The 19,254-nt window shown below is 34.6% G+C and overlaps 1 protein-coding gene across 1 annotated transcript in view; it reads right to left on the reverse strand.

The window, feature by feature from the left end:
• The window catches only part of LOC136032154 (renalase-like), a 46,669-nt gene extending 34,858 nt beyond the window's left edge, over positions 1-11,811 (reverse strand). The window contains exons 1-2 of the mRNA XM_065712337.1: positions 11,605-11,811; positions 583-688 (exon numbers count right to left, since the gene is read on the reverse strand). Coding sequence (XP_065568409.1) covers positions 583-688; positions 11,605-11,719 — 221 coding nt within the window. The 5' untranslated portion in view covers positions 11,720-11,811. The remainder of the gene's footprint in view (positions 1-582; positions 689-11,604) is intronic.
• Between the last annotated feature and the right edge of the window lie 7,443 nt (positions 11,812-19,254).

Consider the following 19,254-nt stretch of genomic DNA (forward strand, 5'->3'; position numbering starts at 1 on the left):
AAACTTGTAAAGAAAAGTGAAATAGTAAAAATAAACAGTGATCAAAACTTTAGTGATCAAAACATACAAACAGTGTTTATTGGTGTCATTCTCAATAGTGTATACTTGGTCTCTTACATCTTGCTTAGGCTACATTTTGTTATCTACATTATTTTAACATTCAATAATGACTGAGCCTTGGAGAGCAAGAATGGGGGGGGGGGTATCTATTATTTAGATAGAGGGTGTAGCTATTACTTAGAGAGGAGGAGGTATAAGGATTTTTTCTTTGCAAGAGCGGCATTTTTAGTATTATTTTTTATACTCATTTATACTTTTTTTTTCTTTCCAGCATGTTTTCCTAATATAAACTGTTTTAGCTGTTGATATTGCTTTTGGGGTTACACATAAGAATCCAGATATGAAACAAACAAAGAAGTAGAAATAATGAAAGAAATATAATTATTGAGTAAAATAAAGATTTAAATAAAAGATAAATGTCAATATGTATTTCTGTTTTTTTTTGGAGAGGGAAGTCATTTATCTATCAGAATTTTAGTATCTGAAAATCTTAACTACTATAAAATAGAAAAGGCAAGTGACCTTGAATGCTTGTTCAGATAAGAGGAATGCTGAGTTATGTATTGGCAACCAAGATCAGCAGTGCAACTATTGTCTTGTGGGGACCTTGATGTTGACATTCGTCCTCCTGTGAACAAAAAAGAAGAAAAAATTACAAAGGGATCAATTAATTGCATGGATAAATTGCGGTTCTACAATCTTGATATTAAACTGTCATACTAGAAAATATGCCTAAACTAGTAAAGCTTTTGTGAATCTTTTTTTTAGTTTTGACACCAATGACCAGCAAGTTCCCATTTTTCATTTTTATATGGATGAAATTCCTGAATAAATTCACTATTCTAGGTTCATAATTCTCGAAATTTCTGTGGAGTCATTATGAGCGAAATTATCTCAGTCAGATATTATTCTGAGTGCTATCCTAAAATTATTTTTTTTCTTGATGGATTTCTCAAATATTGAAAACCATCCAATGTCCTTAATTTAGAATCTGCGATTATTCCTTGAAAGTATTAATTAATGTCTAAAAATGATAAAATGATATTTTATTTTTTAATGGAAGGTGGTGAAACATTTGTAAATAGGCCTGAGTGAGTTTATGATACTTACAGTTCAGGCCTGATTTTATGGATTTGTCATTTATTTGTGTTTCTTCCTTGTCAAATATTGGCTCATAGAGCAAAATAAATGAGCAATATTAATCAGTTTTCATTCAGAGTTCAAGGAGTTAACAACAAAACCAGATTTCATTTCTTTCGGATAACATCCATGCTTACATTTAGACAAATTGTGTAACTAACTAGTTTAAACCAAGATTGAAATAACGTTTCTCTCCCGCGTGGCTTTGAGCCAATATTGTGATTTTTTTCGAATGGTGAAAAAAAAGTCTTATTGCTAATTAACGATACTGGATCAAATCAAGGAGTGATAAAGGTTTTACATTTTGCACTTTGATAAGTTTATAAGGGTGTAAATGGCAGTCCAAACACGAGAGGCCGAGAAAATGCAAAGTGCCCAGTTCTTGCAAGAAATTAATTTTAAACTGGATTTATTACCGGTGCTTTCGCAGAAAGTTAATACGATTCCTGAACTTTCGGATAGCATTGATGCCATACAAGTACAGTTAAGTAACATTATTACGCAGTTATCTAACAATGCTAAGACAAATGATGAAATTAAAAAAGAGCTGGAAAATGTGAAATCTAACCTAGCAGTCTCTTATGAACGAGCCAACAAGCTCGAAGCAGAGCAGAAAAGAACGAATTTAATCTTCTATAATTACACCCCTCAACAACTCGGCGATTATACTCTGAAGCAAGAAATAACGGGGTTATTAAATCGTACTATGCCGTCTCTCGGGATAAATCGAAGTGATATACGTGACATTTTTAGATTGAAATCAGGGCCGATAGTAGTAAAGCTAAACTCGGTTGAAATCAGAGACTATATTTTAAGAAACAGCTCCGTATTAAGAAGGTTTGGTTTATCGGTGGCTCCGGATTACACAGCTATACAAAGGGAGGCCCGTAAACATTTAAAGGAAATGTTAACTACTGCGCAAAATGATGGCCGTGATGCAAAATTACGAGGTGACAAACTATTCATCGAAGGCCGAATATTCAGGTATGATGGAAATTCAATAGTCGAGATTAAGCGTAATTTGAAGCCAGTACAAAATTCTGGTCCACCCTTTAGTGCTAGGCTCCCAAATGATCCCAATAATATTCCGATGAGGCTAGTTAGTGATGCCAGTGATAGTGATACTGAGACATTAGTACCATCGACCACCACTCCTCAGGCAGTATCGACAGCTAAAAGACCTTCTAGTGCTATTATCAGCCCAAATGACTTGTTTCGACCAGGTACTCGTAATGTAGCACCCAAAGGAAGCCATTCGCCAAGAAAGAAGTTTAATGATAGACATCGTGGTGGTTTTTCACGTGATTTTTATTACAATAAACACCGAAGTGAGTTAGCGGATATAAATAACCGCACTCGTGAGTATTATCATGTTGCCTTTCCCCCGACTAAGACTAGTAACGAGCAATCTCAACCAAAGGCTTGTGATGTTAACGTGCTAACAGAAGGCGTAGAAACATAGGATATAGAGGGCCATATACTGAGTCTAGTGTCATGGAACATACAAGGATTACGTGATAAGTTGACCTATTTATATGACGATTTATTTTCGTTTGATGTGATTTCGCTGATTGAAACATGGAACGATTGTTCTCCTATATCACCTCTCCCCGGGTATTTCGTTGAACAGACCGTGCGTAATGTAGCAAGAAATAATAGACATTATGGTGGCATTTTGGTTTTGGTTAAAGCATCTGCTATTGACGGCTATGAGAGAATTAGTAGTAGATCTGAAAACTTGCTTTGGCTGTCTATTTATTTGAAATGTGGGAAGCAATTAATTTTGGGTGTAGTGTATATACCTCCACAGAATAGTTCGTACAATCGAGAAAATACTTGGGAAATTTTAGGGGAAGAATTTTCGTTAATACAAGAAAGTTATAAAGATCTGGATTGTGTGTTAATGGGGGATTTCAATGCTTATACCGGCCTGGAGGCTGAGATCCCAGATGTGTTGATCCCAGATTTAGGTGATTTTGTCCCAATTTGTTGTAGAATACCACGAAGCAACAAGGATGAAAAAAGAAAAATAAATGTATGGGGAAGAAAGCTCCTGGCGTTTTGTGGGGAACATGGTCTGATGATTGCGAATGGTAGGTTTGGGAAGGATAAGGGTAGGGGCGAGTTCACTTGCCTTTCGGGTCCAACTCCAAGTGTTGTAGATTATGTGCTAATTAATACGCAACTTGTACCTGAATCAATAAATATGGGAGTATTAGATTTAGTTGGATCTGATCATAGAGCTATTATGCTTGAGGTGAAGATTGGGCAGTTTGCGAAACACGGTTCACGACTAAGAAATTTCTATAATGCGGATTATAGAAAAATAGGTTTAGGAAAACGAATTAGAAATGATTTAACAGATAAAGATATTGAGGCATTTAGAAGGGAGCTATTGGACTCGCATGTAAAAAAAAAAAAAAAAAAAAAAAAAAAAAAAAAAAAAAAAAAAAAAAAAAAAAAAAAAAAAAAAAAAAAAAAAAAAAAAATAATTTGAAAGCGTTAGAAGATAATGAAAAAGATGCACATAGTGTAATTATGCTGTTAAATGAAATAATGGGCAGTTGTGCAGAATCATGTGGCCTAACTAAAAAATTAAAAAAGAATGAGGGATATTTTGACTTGGATTGCAAGTTAATGAAAGAAGAAGCAAAATATTTATTAAATCGTTTGAATGAATTTGATAGCGCGGAAGATCAAAGTCTAAAATTGGCTAATTATAAAGATAAAAGAAGAGAATATAAAAGTTTAATAAAAAGAAAAAAAAAAGAGTACGAGCATAAGAAGAAACTGGATATCGCTGATGATTTTAGAAATAAAGATTTTAAAAAGTTTTGGGGCTATATAAAGAATGATAGTGGAAGGAGAAATGTTAATACCCAGGCTGTTCCGGAAGCTGATTCATGGCCTGATTACCTAAATAATTTAGAAGGTGTTTGTGCAGATCTTCAGGAGGTAGCGCATACCCCAGAGATGGTTATTTATCCCATGAGAGAACATGATTACGATTTAGTGGGTGATGTGAATGGCCAAGAGATTAAGTCAATATTTAAGAAGTTAAAAGGTGGTACTGCTGCGGGTGTTGATGGTATACCAATATTGTTATTTAAGAATTTTCTTTCAATTTTGATACCGATAATTGTTCTTCTTTGTAATAAGGTGTTAAGGTCAGGGCAATGGCCAAGCGCTTGGAAGACATCATTGTTTATACCACTTTTTAAGAGAGGAAACCCGAAGGCTCATGAAAATTATCGTTTAATAGCACTTGTCCCTGCTTTAAGTAAGGTTTTGGAGAAAATATTAGATACCAGGCTTTCCAATTGGTTAAATACAAATAATTTAATACATGAGGAACAAGGAGGTTTCAGGACAGGGTATGGGACGACAGATAGTGTGTTTATTTTAAAGGCATTAATAGATAAATATGGAAAGGGTAAAACTTGTCTTTATGTGGGATTTCTGGATCTCCATAAGGCTTTTGATAGTGTCGACAGAGAGTTATTGAAGGATGTCATGCTAAATATTGGCCTTCCCCATTCATTTGTTAGATTGATAGTGAGCATGTATACTTGTGTGAGTGGAATCATTCAAGTTGGTAATAGGTTTTCGAAGCTTTTTGATATTAAGCGGGGAGTAAAACAGGGCAGCACCCTTTCACCTAAGTTGTTTAATATTTTTATTAATGATGTTGTTAATTTTCTAGAGAATAGATGGGCTCCGAAAGTTAGCCTAGGGACTCAAAAACTATCTCTCTTATTATTTGCAGATGATATTGCTTTGGTGGCTAATAAACCGCAAGATCTACAGACTCTTTTGAATCTCATAGAAGAATATTTGCATATAAAAAAGTTAAGGCTGAATACTGAAAAGAGCGAAGTTGTTATTTTTAAAAAAAGGAAGGTTGGGGACGATGAAAAATATACGTTTAAATTTAATAATAAGGAACTATTTATAAGTAAAAGAATAAAATATTTAGGCTTTATCTTATCGGAAAATGGAAGCCTAAGGAGTCATGTTGATGAAATAATTAAGAGAGGTAGGGTGGCCATGTCAGCTATATTTAGAAACCCGACGATAATGGGGATCAAAAACCTAAAAATGCATAAAAGAATATTTAACACAAAAATTTTACCCGTAATAGAATATGGAGCAGAGATATGGGGTGGAGAAACGGTGCAGCAACTGGAGTCCCTTCAGCTCCAGTATTATAAAAGAGTGTTTGGTTTACATCAGACAACTCATTCACAGATTCTGAAAGGTGATATGGGCCTGTTTTCTTTAAAGCTACGTAGGTATATTTTAATGCTTAGATTCTGGTTGAAGTTAACTAAGAGTAATGAAGATAGACTAGTAAGAGTGGCATATGAAGAGATGTTGAAATGTGGTTTAAAAACCTCGTGGCCATCCCAAATTAAATCATTACTAGAAAAAGTAGGAATGCCTTATTTATGGAATAATGGTCTTTGCTCTCGCGATGTACCAGCAAATTTAGAAAGCCAGGTACGATTTATATTAGAGAGTCAGGAAATTCAGCATTGGCAAGGGCTGGTTCTTGATTCTACAACCCTACAACATTATAATCAGGCAAAACCTAGTTTTGGGGAGGAAGTTTATTTTAAACTTAATTTACCGGCTATGATTCTACGTCGTTGGATTCAGCTTAGGGCAAATTGTCTTCCAATCCAGAACAGGCAAAAAACGTTCGACAAAAATAAAATGATAGTTGGTCCTGATAGGCGGTATCTTTGTCCTCTTTGTAAAGATGATGATGAAGACTTGGATCATTTTCTCCGGAAATGCCCGGTGCTCTTGGATTTACGGGAAATTTATTTGCATGGGATTAATTTGATGCTTCCGGGTATTCTACAAAATAGTAACCCAACCACAATATTTCGAGTGGGAGTATATATAGAAAAATCTTTAATAAGAAGAAAAAGTTTTATATGATTAATTTCTTTTGTAGTTAGATTAGGTACTTTTTGCGTTGAATTCTGTTTTTTTTTTTTTTTTGTGCGTGTTCGTACTGTTGTTAATTTCCTTGCTTGTCTGTTATTTATTTATATTTTGTGTGTATATGGCCCACGGGTTTTTGAAATACACTTATCTATCTATCTATCTATCTATTAGTGTAGCAGTTGTGCTATGTAGTATTTTAATTAGTTACTAGATGTGGTTAGGCTGTACAAAAATGTGGTTCAATCCCACTTTCTAGGACTATAATGAAAAACAGGTTGAAATGGCCAGGGCACATTTTGCAAATGAAGGATGGCCGATTGCCAAAGATAGTATTTTTCGGCAAACTGTCTAGGGCTAAACGGAAAGGAGGTCTTCCTCGTCTGAAGTGGGAGATGTCATAAAGAAACATTTAAAGGAAATAGAAACTTTCTGGGAGGGTGTAAAGAGGGAGCCTTTGAATGGATTGAGATGGAGGAGGAGGAACGTGCATAGCTGTGTTGGCCTCAGGTGGCTTGGTGCTGCGGTGAATTATTAGTAGTAGTACTAGATGTACTTTGCTTATATTGTAATTGCTTATTCCTTGCTTGTGAATGCGCTATTATTATTTGCTTAGGCAATCCAATTGGAAATTGATGCCTCTAAACATGGACAAGGGGCAAGAATCTCATCTAGTGGAGATATATTTGGGCATGCTTTGAGGTATCTAAGTAAACCAGAACAAAATTATTCACAACTTGAGAAAGAATTGTTTGCAATTGTCTTTAGAGTCAAACATTTTCACCATTATATGGCCGGAGGAAAGATGTCATCACCAATCTCCAAGCACTGTAAAATAATCACAAAGCCTCTACACAAAGCACCTCCAAGAATCCTATGCTTGCTGATATGCATTCAGCCATACAATCTAAAAATACATTATAGACTGGGCAACAGTATTCCCATTGCTGATAACCTATCAATACTACACCTACCAGATACAAAACCAAAAACTACACAAAGATATAGAAGTATATGTACACTCAATTATTCAAACCATGTCAGCAACAGATTGATTACAACAAATAAAATATAAAACTTCAATAGATCCAACAGCTAAAAGCAACCATCTCTGAAGGATGGCCACTAGAAAGGAAACATTGCCATAGCTCAATCTTACTATTTCGAAATGTTAGAAACAATGAAGGAATTAATTTCAAAAATGAATGAATTATTATGCCTGAAAAACTCAAACTTTGGTCTAGGTAAAACTACACAAAGAGCAAGAATGATCTTTTTTGGCCCGGGATGAATAAAGACATAGAAACATTGGTACAAACTGCAAAGTTTGCACAAAAACAATGAATTACAATAAAAAAGCCTATGATTTGCTATGAAATCCATGACTTTTCCAATGGGACAGACATGAATTCATCATGATGTGCTACAGCAGATATTTTTAGGTAGATAGATTACATTCCACAATATCTACAGCCATAATTACTAAGCTCAAGTGAGAGCATGCAAGACATAGAATTCCCTCAATACTAAACCACTATGAAACAAGTGGGGTAGCAAAGTAGCATTGCCACTTGGTACTTTTCAAATTTGCTGGCAGATTTTGTCTGAAAATACCATTTCTACATATACAAACAATTTTTGCTCAAACAAAAGCTGTGTTCTACAGCGCGAAAAATGGGGTAGCATAGTAACAATGCTACTTGGAAGTTTTCATGGCCTAGTAAAATTTGTTGGCAGATTTTGTCTGAAAATACCAGTGCTTCCACTATCCCTGAATTTATTGGGATTTTTACAAAAAGTCTGTCTTCTCAAACAAAATTGGTTCCCCAAAAATCCCTTTTCATTCAGGGTTGTCACCCCTAGTGCTTCATCAATAGTGACAATCCAACCCTAGTAACTATCACTTTTACTTAACAGGACATAATTTCTTTTGCTATTTTCGAAAGTTTTTTCTATATTATTTAATACACATGAACACCCAGACATAGATCGTTGAATTACTCACATTTCTTCCCATGCTAGTAAAAGCATAATGTTTATAAGACTACACCGTTTCATCAAAGATTCTCTTGTGATTGTGACTTGTGGTAAAGAATTTCATTTGAACATATTTATGTTCAGTGTAATTTTGAGTATTGATGCAAAGAAGGTTGTTTTAGACAGCTGGACGATGAGTTTGAATTTTGTTTTGCTGTTCAGGTTAATTTTCAAAGGTCCAAAAATATAAGACAGTTTGATTGAAAAATTATTCTAAAATGAAAAAGTGAAAGCATGGTACCTATGCAGAGAGGGTGGGGGTTTTGTGATAAACTTGAAGATATTTTCATTATCAAGCTATAAATTAGATGAAACTACCAGTCAAAACCTTCTTTAAGCTCTTTTAAAACATAAGTGTCATTTTACACTTAGAAATGGACCAGAAATTAAATGGACCCTTCAAGACAATAATTTTTGCTCTTATTTTCTAAAATTTAGTTTGAGTCTTAATTTCCTTTACTCTAGGTTCTGGGTATAATATATTAATCTTAGATACATAATTAAATAAAAAAAACTAGTTTTTTTTTAACTGAAAGTAAGAAGCGACATTAAAACTTAAAACAAACAGAAATTACTCTGTATATGAAATGGGTTGTCCCCTCAACAATCCCTCGCTCTTTACGCTAAAGCTTTTAATTGTTTTAAAAAGTAAAATTGTGGCAAAGAGTCAAACTTTAGTGTAAAGAGGGAGGGATTGCAGAGGGGACAACCCCTTTCATATACGGAGTAATTTCTGTTCGTTTTAAGTTTTAGTGTTGCTCCTTACTTTCAGTTAAAAAAACTAGTTTTTTTTTAATTTAATTTCTGAACATTTTGAATTAATGCATGTTTGATTTTGGCTCTCTGCACATAAATTATTAAAATGAAATTTGTATATTAATTCTTTTTTTTGGCTAAATGGCTTTCTCTTAGTTTTGATAAGACGATTTTGAGAAATAAGGGGTGGGGAAGGAGGCCTAGTTGCCCTCCAATTATTCGGTTACTTAAAAAGGCAACTAGAATTTTTTATTTTTAGCAAACGTTTTTATTAGTAAAAAATATATGTAACTTAAGAATTAACTTGGGTAACAAATTTTTATATTCTTATATTTTTGTTACGTATAGGAGGGGGTTTGTACCTTCGTTAATACCTCGCTCTTTACACTAAATCATAAGTTTTGTCCCAATTCTTTAAGAATGACCTCTTAATCAGAAAGGCTGTAGAATAAATAGTTGAAATTGCTAAAAATACTTGAGAATAAAGAGCAAGGTATTTATCTCCTCCTAAATACCTCACTCTTTATGCTAAAGTATTTTTAGAACCCCTCATATGCGTAATAATCTCTGTTTGTTTTAAGTTTCAATGCTACTCCTTACTTTCAATTGAAAAAACTTTTCATGTTTATTTTTTCATTGTTTTTTTATAGTAATGCTAGAAAATCCTGCACCCTTTTCATTGAATTTTTCTTCCCCCATGACATATTCCTCCAAGGAAAGATCCTCCCACATAGCCCTCTCCCCTCAACCCCACCCCCCAAACCAAAAAAATCCCCCTGAAATGTCTGTACACTCCCCAATAACCATTACTTTATGTAAACACTTGTCAAAGTTTGTAACTTGCAGCCCCTCCCCCAGGGATTGTGGGGGAATAAGTCATTCCCAAAGACATAGTTATTATGGTTTTCAACTACGCAGAACAAAATGGATATCTCAAAATTTGGTCTGTTGACTTTGGGAAAAAAATGAGCATGGGAGGGGGGCTAGGTGCCCTCCAATTTTTTGGTCACTTAAAACGGGCACTAGAACTTTTTATTTCTGTTAGAATGAGCCTTCTTGCAACATTCTAGGACCACTTGGTTGATACAATGACCCCAGGAAAAAAACAACAACAAACAAACAAATAAACATGGACCCGTGATTTGTCATCTGGCAGGATTTCAAGCTATAGCATATCAAGGCTTTTTTCTTAGATTGAAGAAGACAATTACAAATCTGCAAAGTTTTATGTCCTAGATAGGGATTGAGTAAAGGTGTGAGGTCAAAAATACTTCAATTAGCATATGTCTTGCCTTAAATGTCTTCTTTCAGCTGTAGATCTGTCACTCTAATAACAGAAAGATCATAAACTTCAAATAGAATTGAGAAGAAGTCATTTCTTACTTCATAGTATGCAGGATAAGTGTAGCTAATACATTTTGACTGCAGCCCAACTATACTTTGCCCCCAGCTTTTGATATAGGCTAATTGCCAAAACTACTTGCTGAGCTGTTCTTGAAGAATCAATTAGCAGGGTAACATAAATTAGGAGAGTCTAAGTATGATTAAGCAAACATTGCTCTGCTGATCCTCCTTATGACAACAGCTGAGGAACTGGTTTTTACCTTAACTAGCCTACTTTAAATTGCATTGTCCAGCAAATAAGGAATTATCCTGTAGGTACTGTTTAGTGAAGATATTAAGCCAATGCTTCAGCTGCATCCTCTTCTCAATGCTATGGCTTGGACAAATGAACTCCCATTTTTGGGAGTTAGTTCAGAAGTTTAAACATGTTACATATGGTACAACCTTTATTTGTAACAGTGGTTATCATACTTGATGAAATTTCAATAGCCCAACTCTTTTCTTCTCATTAATTTAATAGCAAAGAGTCAACAAGCAGTAGGAAGATAATATATAATCTTCCTATTTTACATAATAGTAAAATATTATACTGGCATGTTAATAAATTGAAAGGGAGTAGCCAATCCAGACTAGTCCCAGTTAAAGATAAAAATGGGGCCACAATTAGTGATAAGGAAAAAGTTAAAGAAAGATAGGTGGAACATTTTGAGAACATGCTAAACCAAGATACAGTTGCAGGAAAAGATATAGATGAAAATGAAAAAGTTTGTGATACCTTGGATATGAAGGAAGATTTGTTTAATGAGGAAGAATTAGTGACAGTACTAAAAGGATTAAAAAATAATAAGGCTCCAGGTGCTGATAGTATGCTTAATAAGTTTCTTAAATATGGTGGCTCTGAGGTTAAGAATAAGCTACTGAAGATTATGAACATGATTTTTGAAAAGATGAAGTACCCAATGATTTTAGGGAAACCTTAATTAAACCACTGTATAAGAAAGGTGACAAGAGTGAGTGTTGTAATTATTGAGGCATTAGTCTGGTCTCTGTAGGTAGCAAATTACTGAGTAATATGATACATTTTAGACTGAGAGATGCTGTAGACAAATTTTTAAGAGAAGAACAATGTGGTTTCAGAAAAGGTAGAGGATGTGTTGACCAAGTTTTCACTTTTAGGTTAATAATTGAGAAGTCCCTTTGTTGTCAAACACATTTGGTCCTCAGTTTTATGGATTATGAGCAAGCTTTTGATTCTGTTGAAGGCTGAGACTAAGACTAACTGGCTGAGACTAACTGAACAAAATAGAATACTACCTGCACCCTTAGATTTGTCCCACATTGTTATATTTATAAGTTTTTTATTCCTTCTAAGCAAGGCTGCTATCAGGGCGCCCGTACATCCACATCCAACAACTAGTACTCGAGACATATTGGGGACAAATCTTCACAAAAACAGTGTGCTTGGCAGTTTGAATTCTAATAAAAAAAATGCGACAAACTCCAGGTTTGTGCCATAGACAACATGTATTCTGTGGTTTGAGCTGCCGCCTGCTCCCATCCAGTGCATGCTATTTTCCTTGAAAATAGGGTACTAAATAAGATATTTGTTATACACGTGGAATTCTGTGCAATACTGCTTAGATTCACTTAGTTAAGAGTTTGCTTTTATCATAGCCTAGGTCATGGACGTTTGCTTCAGAAACGGGACACATCACAGCGCCACAAAGGGACGATAGTCAGGGTCAAGCCGGATCGCCTAGGTGCGGGGCCCGATTGTAATTTTTTGACAGGGCCCCCTCTAAATATTAAATTTTACAGCAAAATTCAAATCCAGCGTATTTTTGTCTCATAATTATATAAAATGATTATTCTCAATAAAATTGCTCAACTAATACTACTACTACAATATTTCTTTTTAAAGACCTGTTGGGTTACGACCGAAAAGCATTCTTTAACATCTCTATCCGGGTCTAAAAAGTACATTTGACAACATGAATATGGTTCAAAATCACCTTCAGGGGCCTGTGATGGGTCTGCCGCTAAATTGATTTTGTCATAAATTTGAATTTGAAGCTGAACATATTTCGACTATTTTTTGTTCGAATTATCATTTACGCTGAATGAAGCTAAAGCAAAACAAAAGTTTTAGTTTTGTATTTGTTTGTGGATTTCTTTAGAGAGCAAAAAATGGCCTATTACAAGCTAAACAAACTCATCTGGAAATAGTTGAAATGCTAATGCAATTTGATCAAGCAGGCAGCAGCACACAAGTAAATCATCTTTGTCGGCTTTATTTCCTGTTGGATAATTGGGAACTCCACAGTGAATACATACAGAGTTGAATGGTCATAGTGACATGTAAATAACACTTGCGCAGTTTATGGCATCTTCGAAGGTTTTTACTCTCTTTTTTATACTATATTTTTTTTTGCATTGAAGATCACGATGGTGCTGTTTTTCTAACGTAATATTTTTTTGGTACATGTCTACATAATGTACACACTCTAGAAGTGAATTTAGGTCAATCCTAACTAAATATATCAAACATGATATAAACGTAATACTTTAGAAACAAATTTGGGCTATATATTTGCACATTGAGGGGGGGGGGGGTTAAGTATAGCTCGTCTACATGTAAGGTGTATTAGCTAAAATTATTCTGCATATTACGAAGTAAGATTGTTTTCTAATTTCTAGCTGTCCAATTACTTTACACCCCCCTAATTTGTAAATATATAGCCCAAATCATATGATTTCAATGTATTCTGTAACCCATCACTTGTTTTCCACAAAGCGTAAGCTAATCGTTTCTTAATACAAACAGATAAAATTGGTTTGTATCGGTTGTGTACCATTATTCCATAATTACCTTTTTTCTTATGCCCTTTCCTTTTGACTCGTTCTGATTCTCGCAGTTTTTTTAAAAGTACAGTTCATTGTTCTTTACTGTCATTTTTAATACTCTTGACACTTTATTTAGCGTGTCTGCTAACCCTACAATTCTTTGTTCTTCACTTTCATCTTTGACAAGTTCTGATTCCTGCTGTTGCTTGTATTTCTCACTGCTGATTACCCTTTAACTAAATGTTTTTTTGTCCTTGCGTTCGTATATCTTCTAACCGTACATTTTTCTGTTCATCATTTTTATTTTGATTCGTTCTGATCCTCAATGTCACATGTTTTGTAGCCGCATATTTTTTTTCTTCACATTTGTTCTTTAGTCATTGTGATTCTCATCAAAACTTATCATTTAATTGCATATTTCTGTGTTCTTCAATTTCGTTTTTGACTTGTTCTAATATTCAGTTTTGCTAACTTTTTAACTACATTTTCTCTTTGACCTTTATTTCTCTTATAATTTCTTCAGACATATTTTCATTACCTTTTGGCTTAGTTGCTTGGATTGGTCTTGTCACTTCTGATGATCTAGGTTGTTCATTATCGCCCGTCGTACATTTATATTTCTCAAGTCATTTTCTTGATCTTTTTTCATTTCATGGTCCACTTTGTTCATTTTGAACTTACGGTTTTGTCCTCTTTTGTTAATTTTTGTATCCATTTTATGATAACATTAATTTACGTTTGTGGCCCCTAAATCAGTGGTCACCACTTTTTAGACATTCATGGACCACAAAACGTATCATGTTTTATTTGGTGGACCTCTTAAATGGAATTGGAAACGAAAGATGTTGTTAATACATCCATACATGGTAATCAGAAATGTTTTAACATAATTAATAGTGTATATACTACTAGCTGTTGGGGTGGCGCTTCGCGCCACCCCAACAGCCACCCCAAATTTCTCTTTGAGTGTCCCGGTCTGTAGTGTCATCTTATAATGACGTCATATACAAAGCCTTATATACTTATATCTTTCGAATATACAACACCTAGTTAGTGGGGGCGCTTCGCGCCCCAACCCCAAGCCCCCCCCCCGTGCGTGTAAGTCGTTACGCGCCATATTAGTTACACACCATTGTAGTTGTGTCCCTGTGTCCCACCTGTGAATATAGATATATATATATATATATATATATATATATATATATATATATATATATATATATATATATATATATATATATATATATATATATATATATATATATATACTAGCTGTTGGGGTGGCGCTTCGCGCCACCCCAACACCTAGTTGGTGGGGGCGCTTCGCGCCCCCCCCAAGCCCCCCCGCGCGCGTAAGTCGTTACGCGCCATAATAGTTACGCGCCATTGTAGTTGTGTCCCTATGTCCCACCTGTGAATATAGATAGATATATATATATATGGTTTTAACTACGTAAAACTTGCGAATATACAACATTCTTTGCTGTCCCATTGTCTTTGCATATAAATAGATTGTCAGGTTTACCGACTCTTGAACATGCAACATATAATGGTCCATGGGAAAACAATCTGTATTCAGATCTATACCTCATGATTCTAATGATTGCCCTTGAGCTTTGTTGATGGTGATTGCTAATCGACCATTCCCTGTCCCGGTGTCCCGGTCGTCATTTACATCCCCCTGTTTCCTCCGGTGTCCCCGTTGTAGTTGTGTCCCTGTGTCCCGGTCGTCATTTATATTCCCTGTGTCCCGGTCGTCATTTGTATCCCGGTGTCCCGGTCTGTATATACATTCGTTTTTTAGTTTTGTTTTTCTCCTTTATTTTTTTCCTTTTTTTTCTTTTTTAGCTTATTTAGATTTTTAGATTTTTTAGTTTTTTTATTAGTTTTTAGTTTTTTTTTCTTTTTAGTTTTTTTGTCCCGGTCGTCATTTATATCCCCCTGTTTCCCCCGGTGTCCCCGTTGTAGTTGTGTCCCTGTGTCCCGGTCGTCATTTATATTCCCTGTGTCCCGGTCGTCATTTGTATCCCGGTGTACCGGTCTGTATTTTTTATTTTTTTTAGTTTTTTACCTTTTTTTAGTTTTTTTAGTTTTTTTAGTTTTTTTAGTTTTTTAGCTTTTTTACTTTTTTTATTAGTTTTTAGTTTTTTTGTAGTTTTTGCCTTTTTTTAGTTTTTTCAGTTTTTTTTTTAGTTTTTTATTGGTTTTTACCTTTATTTTAGCTTATTTTTCAGTTTTTTCCTTTTTTTTAGTTTTTTTTAGTTTTTAGTTTTTTTAGTTTTTTACCTTTTTTTAGTTTTTTTAGTTTTTTAGTTTTTTAGCTTTTTTATTTTTTTTATTAGTTTTTAGTTTTTTTTTGTAGTTTTTGCCTTTTTTTTAGTTTTTTTAGTTTTTTAGCTTTTTTATTAGTTTTTAGTTTTTTTTGTAGTTTTTGCCTTTTTTTAGTTTGACAACTTATTTTTATATATATAGATAGTTTTTTTTTTTACTTATGTCCTGGTCGTCATTTATACTCCCTGTGTCCCGGTGCTTTGTTGATTGCTAATCGAACATTCCTTTTGTCCTGGTCGCTTTCTCTTTGAGTGTCGTCATTTATTAGTTTTTTCCTTTTTTCTTTTGTTTTTTATTGGTTTTTACCTTTATTTTAGCTTATTTTTCAGTTTTTTCCTTTTTTTTAGTTTTTTTTTTATTTTTTATTTTTTTTAGTTTTTTACCTTTTTTTAGTTTTTTTAGTTTTTTTAGTTTTTTAGCTTTTTTACTTTTTTCATTAGTTTTTAGTTTTTTTTGTAGTTTTTGCCTTTTTTTAGTTTTTTCAGTTTTTTTTTAGTTTTTTATTGGTTTTTACCTTTATAGTTTTTTTAGTTTTTTAGCTTTTTTATTTTTTTTATTAGTTTTTAGTTTTTTTTTGTAGTTTTTGCCTTTTTTTAGTTTTTTCAGTTTTGACGTCACCTGATCCAGTTTTTTCAGGTGACGTCACCTGACACATCCATCCACACATCCACAGACAACTTATTTTTATATATATAGATATATATATATATATATATATATATATATATATATATATATATATATATATATATACTAGCTGTTGGGGTGGCGCTTCGGGCCACCCCAACGTCTAGTTAGTGGGGCGCTTCGCGCCCCCCCAAGCCCCCCCGCGCGCGTAAGTCGTTACGCGCCATATTAGTTACGCGCCATTGTAGTTGTGTCCCTGTGTCCCACCTGTGAATATAGATAGATTTATATATGTGTTTCAAACTACGTAAAAATTGCGAATATACAACATTTTTGGCTTTCCCACTACTGGAAGCTTTCCGTTTCCAATTGCCAGCAGTTGATCTGAAAATGTTTGACCAGAATCATCGTTTTGCAATCGGACACGCATATTTGTAGTTAATTTTAATATTTTTACGTGTGCCCATAAATTAGAATTTTTCAGGCAAGCATTCATTTCGTCTGCAGGAGTTAAACTACGTAAAAATTGCGAATATACAACATTCTTGGCTTTCCCATTGTCTGTGCATATACAAAGCCGTATGCACTAATAATGACGTCATATGCAAACGCTCTTTTTACAAACAAACAAACATGCATACACACAACTCGTTTTTATATAGATAGATAGATAGATGGATACAATACAAATTAACTGCGTAAAACTTGCGAATATACAACATTCTTCGCTGTCCAATTGTCGCTGCATATAAATAGATTGTCAGGTTTACCGACCCTCGAACATGCAACGTACAATTGTCCATGGGAAAAACAATCAGTATTAAGATCTATACCACATTTTTCTAATGATTGACCTTGAGCTTTGTTAATGGTGATTGCAAATGCTAATCGAATTGGGAATTGCAATCTTTTAAATTGAAAAGGCAGATCCGTTGGAATCATGGGAATGCGAGGAATAAGAACAGCCTTACCCTCAAAAGGCCCTGTCAAGATTGTCACCTCTATTAGGCTTTCCATTGTTTTTTTTACGGCAAGTCGCGTGCCATTGCAAAGCTTTGGTGGGTTGATATTTCTTAAAAGTATTATTGGTACGCCTATTTTTAGTTGTAGCACGTGTGGTGGAAACCCTGAAAGATATATGGAATTTAAAAATTCAGATGGATAATTAACCGCTTCATTTGGTTCCAAAACTGTGTCGACTGACTTGCAAAGGACTGCCTGGTCTCGAATCTTGGTCAAAACAATATTGTTGATTTCGTGGACGTCTATATTTTTGGGTGCGAGAATCGCTCTTTCACTTAGCCATTTATTATTTTTATAATTTTTTAGAATATTCGGAAATACTTTTTCAATCAATTCATTTTTGGACGTCACTAAACTACAGAAATCAGCAGGTAGTTGTATACGTCCTGAAATTGAGTCTATCGTATCATAAATGTCTTTTTGTTCCGACGTTAACTTGTAAATGTTATTTTGTACATACGACAATAGATCACTCGTACTGTAACTTTGTTCACGATCCAATTCTACACATGTCGAAACAGCAGCGATACGGTTAGGTGAAGGCATTCCCAAATCCTGATGACGTCTCTAACTGTTTTCGATGGAGTATATCTTCGGACATTTTTGACTTATATTTTTCCCATAACTCTGTAGGAGCTGATGGAGAGCAAGTGTACGAATTTGACTTGGGGTTGACGTTTCGCACGCGTCATTGATGCAGTTATCCCAGTGTTGGTCATTCTCCAATAAATTCAGAGCTTGGCATGCACTACGGTAAGTGTCATGTATAGTACCGTTTACAGTTCTCAAATACTCAAAGGATGTCGGACCGGGTACATTCACCAAAAGCAGGCGTAGAAAAAGCATTCATGTTGATTGGGATGAACGGTGTAGAGTCTTCCTATCGTGGTATCTTTGAAGATGGTAGGTTGGCCGTAAACCCACTGGTTATCTACTTCGATGGTGGTACCGTTGCCATTGTAGGTTTTTCAGTCATTTTACAATTAGAAATTTCTCTTTCAACGGTCTTCTTACAATTAAAAATTTGTCTTTGAACGATATTCTTAAATACCTGTGTCCTGGTCGTCATTTATATTCCCTGTGTCCCGGTCGTCATTTGTGTCCCGGTATCCCAGTGTAATTTCTCTTTTTTCTTTTTTCAGTTTTCTTTTTCTTCTTTATTTTTCAGCTTCACTATGAAATACATATCGCCGAACATTTGTTTTTTTAACTAAAATCTGGTAGTCATTGATGACCTTATCCAAGTCAAAATCCCAAACCCAATCATCATCGCTATCATTTTCAGTTTTAATATGTTTTGACTCTCGCTGTCCAGGTGGATCTTCATCTAACTGCGCGGTTTTGCGTTCTTTAGCCTCAAGCCTGTTTCCTTGCTGTTCTTTTGATTCCTCGGCACGCTTTCTTTTCTGACTTTCTCTATCAGCAGCAAGTTTTTTGGCATAGACTCTTTGAGCATCTTCATCAGTCATTGTAAACTTAAACATTAATAGAATTCTACGCGAACATATGTCTTATATAACTTGAATGACGTCACCTTCAAAGCAAAAATGATGGCAACTAATTTCATGACGTCAGCCGAAACATGACGTCACCTGATCCACGATCCACAGATCCACAGACAACTTATTTTTATATAGATAGATATATATATATTGTGAGTCCTCGGCACGCTTTCTGTTCTTACTTTCTCTATCAGCCACAAGCCTGTTTTCTTGCTGTTCTTGTGATTCCTCGGCACGCTTTCTTTTCTTACTTTCTCTATCAGCCGCAAGTTTTTTGGCATTGACGCTTTGAGCAGCTTCCTCGGCTGTTGCCATTGTAGGTTCTTCAGTCATTTTACAAGTAAACATTTTCCCGTCCACGATCTTCTTAGAATTAAAAATTTGTCTTTGAACGAATGTCTTAAATACCTTTAATGACGTCATCGTCATAAAAAAACATGACGACAACTAACTTGATGATGACATGATATACATATATATATACAACATTCTTTGTTGTCCCTTTGTCTGTCCATATAAATAGATTCTTAGGTTTACCAACTCATGAACATGGAACATGATAATTGTCCATGGGAAAACAATCCATATTCAGATCTATACCGCATTTTTCTAACGATTGCCCTTGAGCTTTGTTGAT

Source organism: Artemia franciscana, chromosome 10, assembly GCF_032884065.1.
Source record: "Artemia franciscana chromosome 10, ASM3288406v1, whole genome shotgun sequence".
Taxonomy (NCBI): domain Eukaryota; kingdom Metazoa; phylum Arthropoda; class Branchiopoda; order Anostraca; family Artemiidae; genus Artemia; species Artemia franciscana.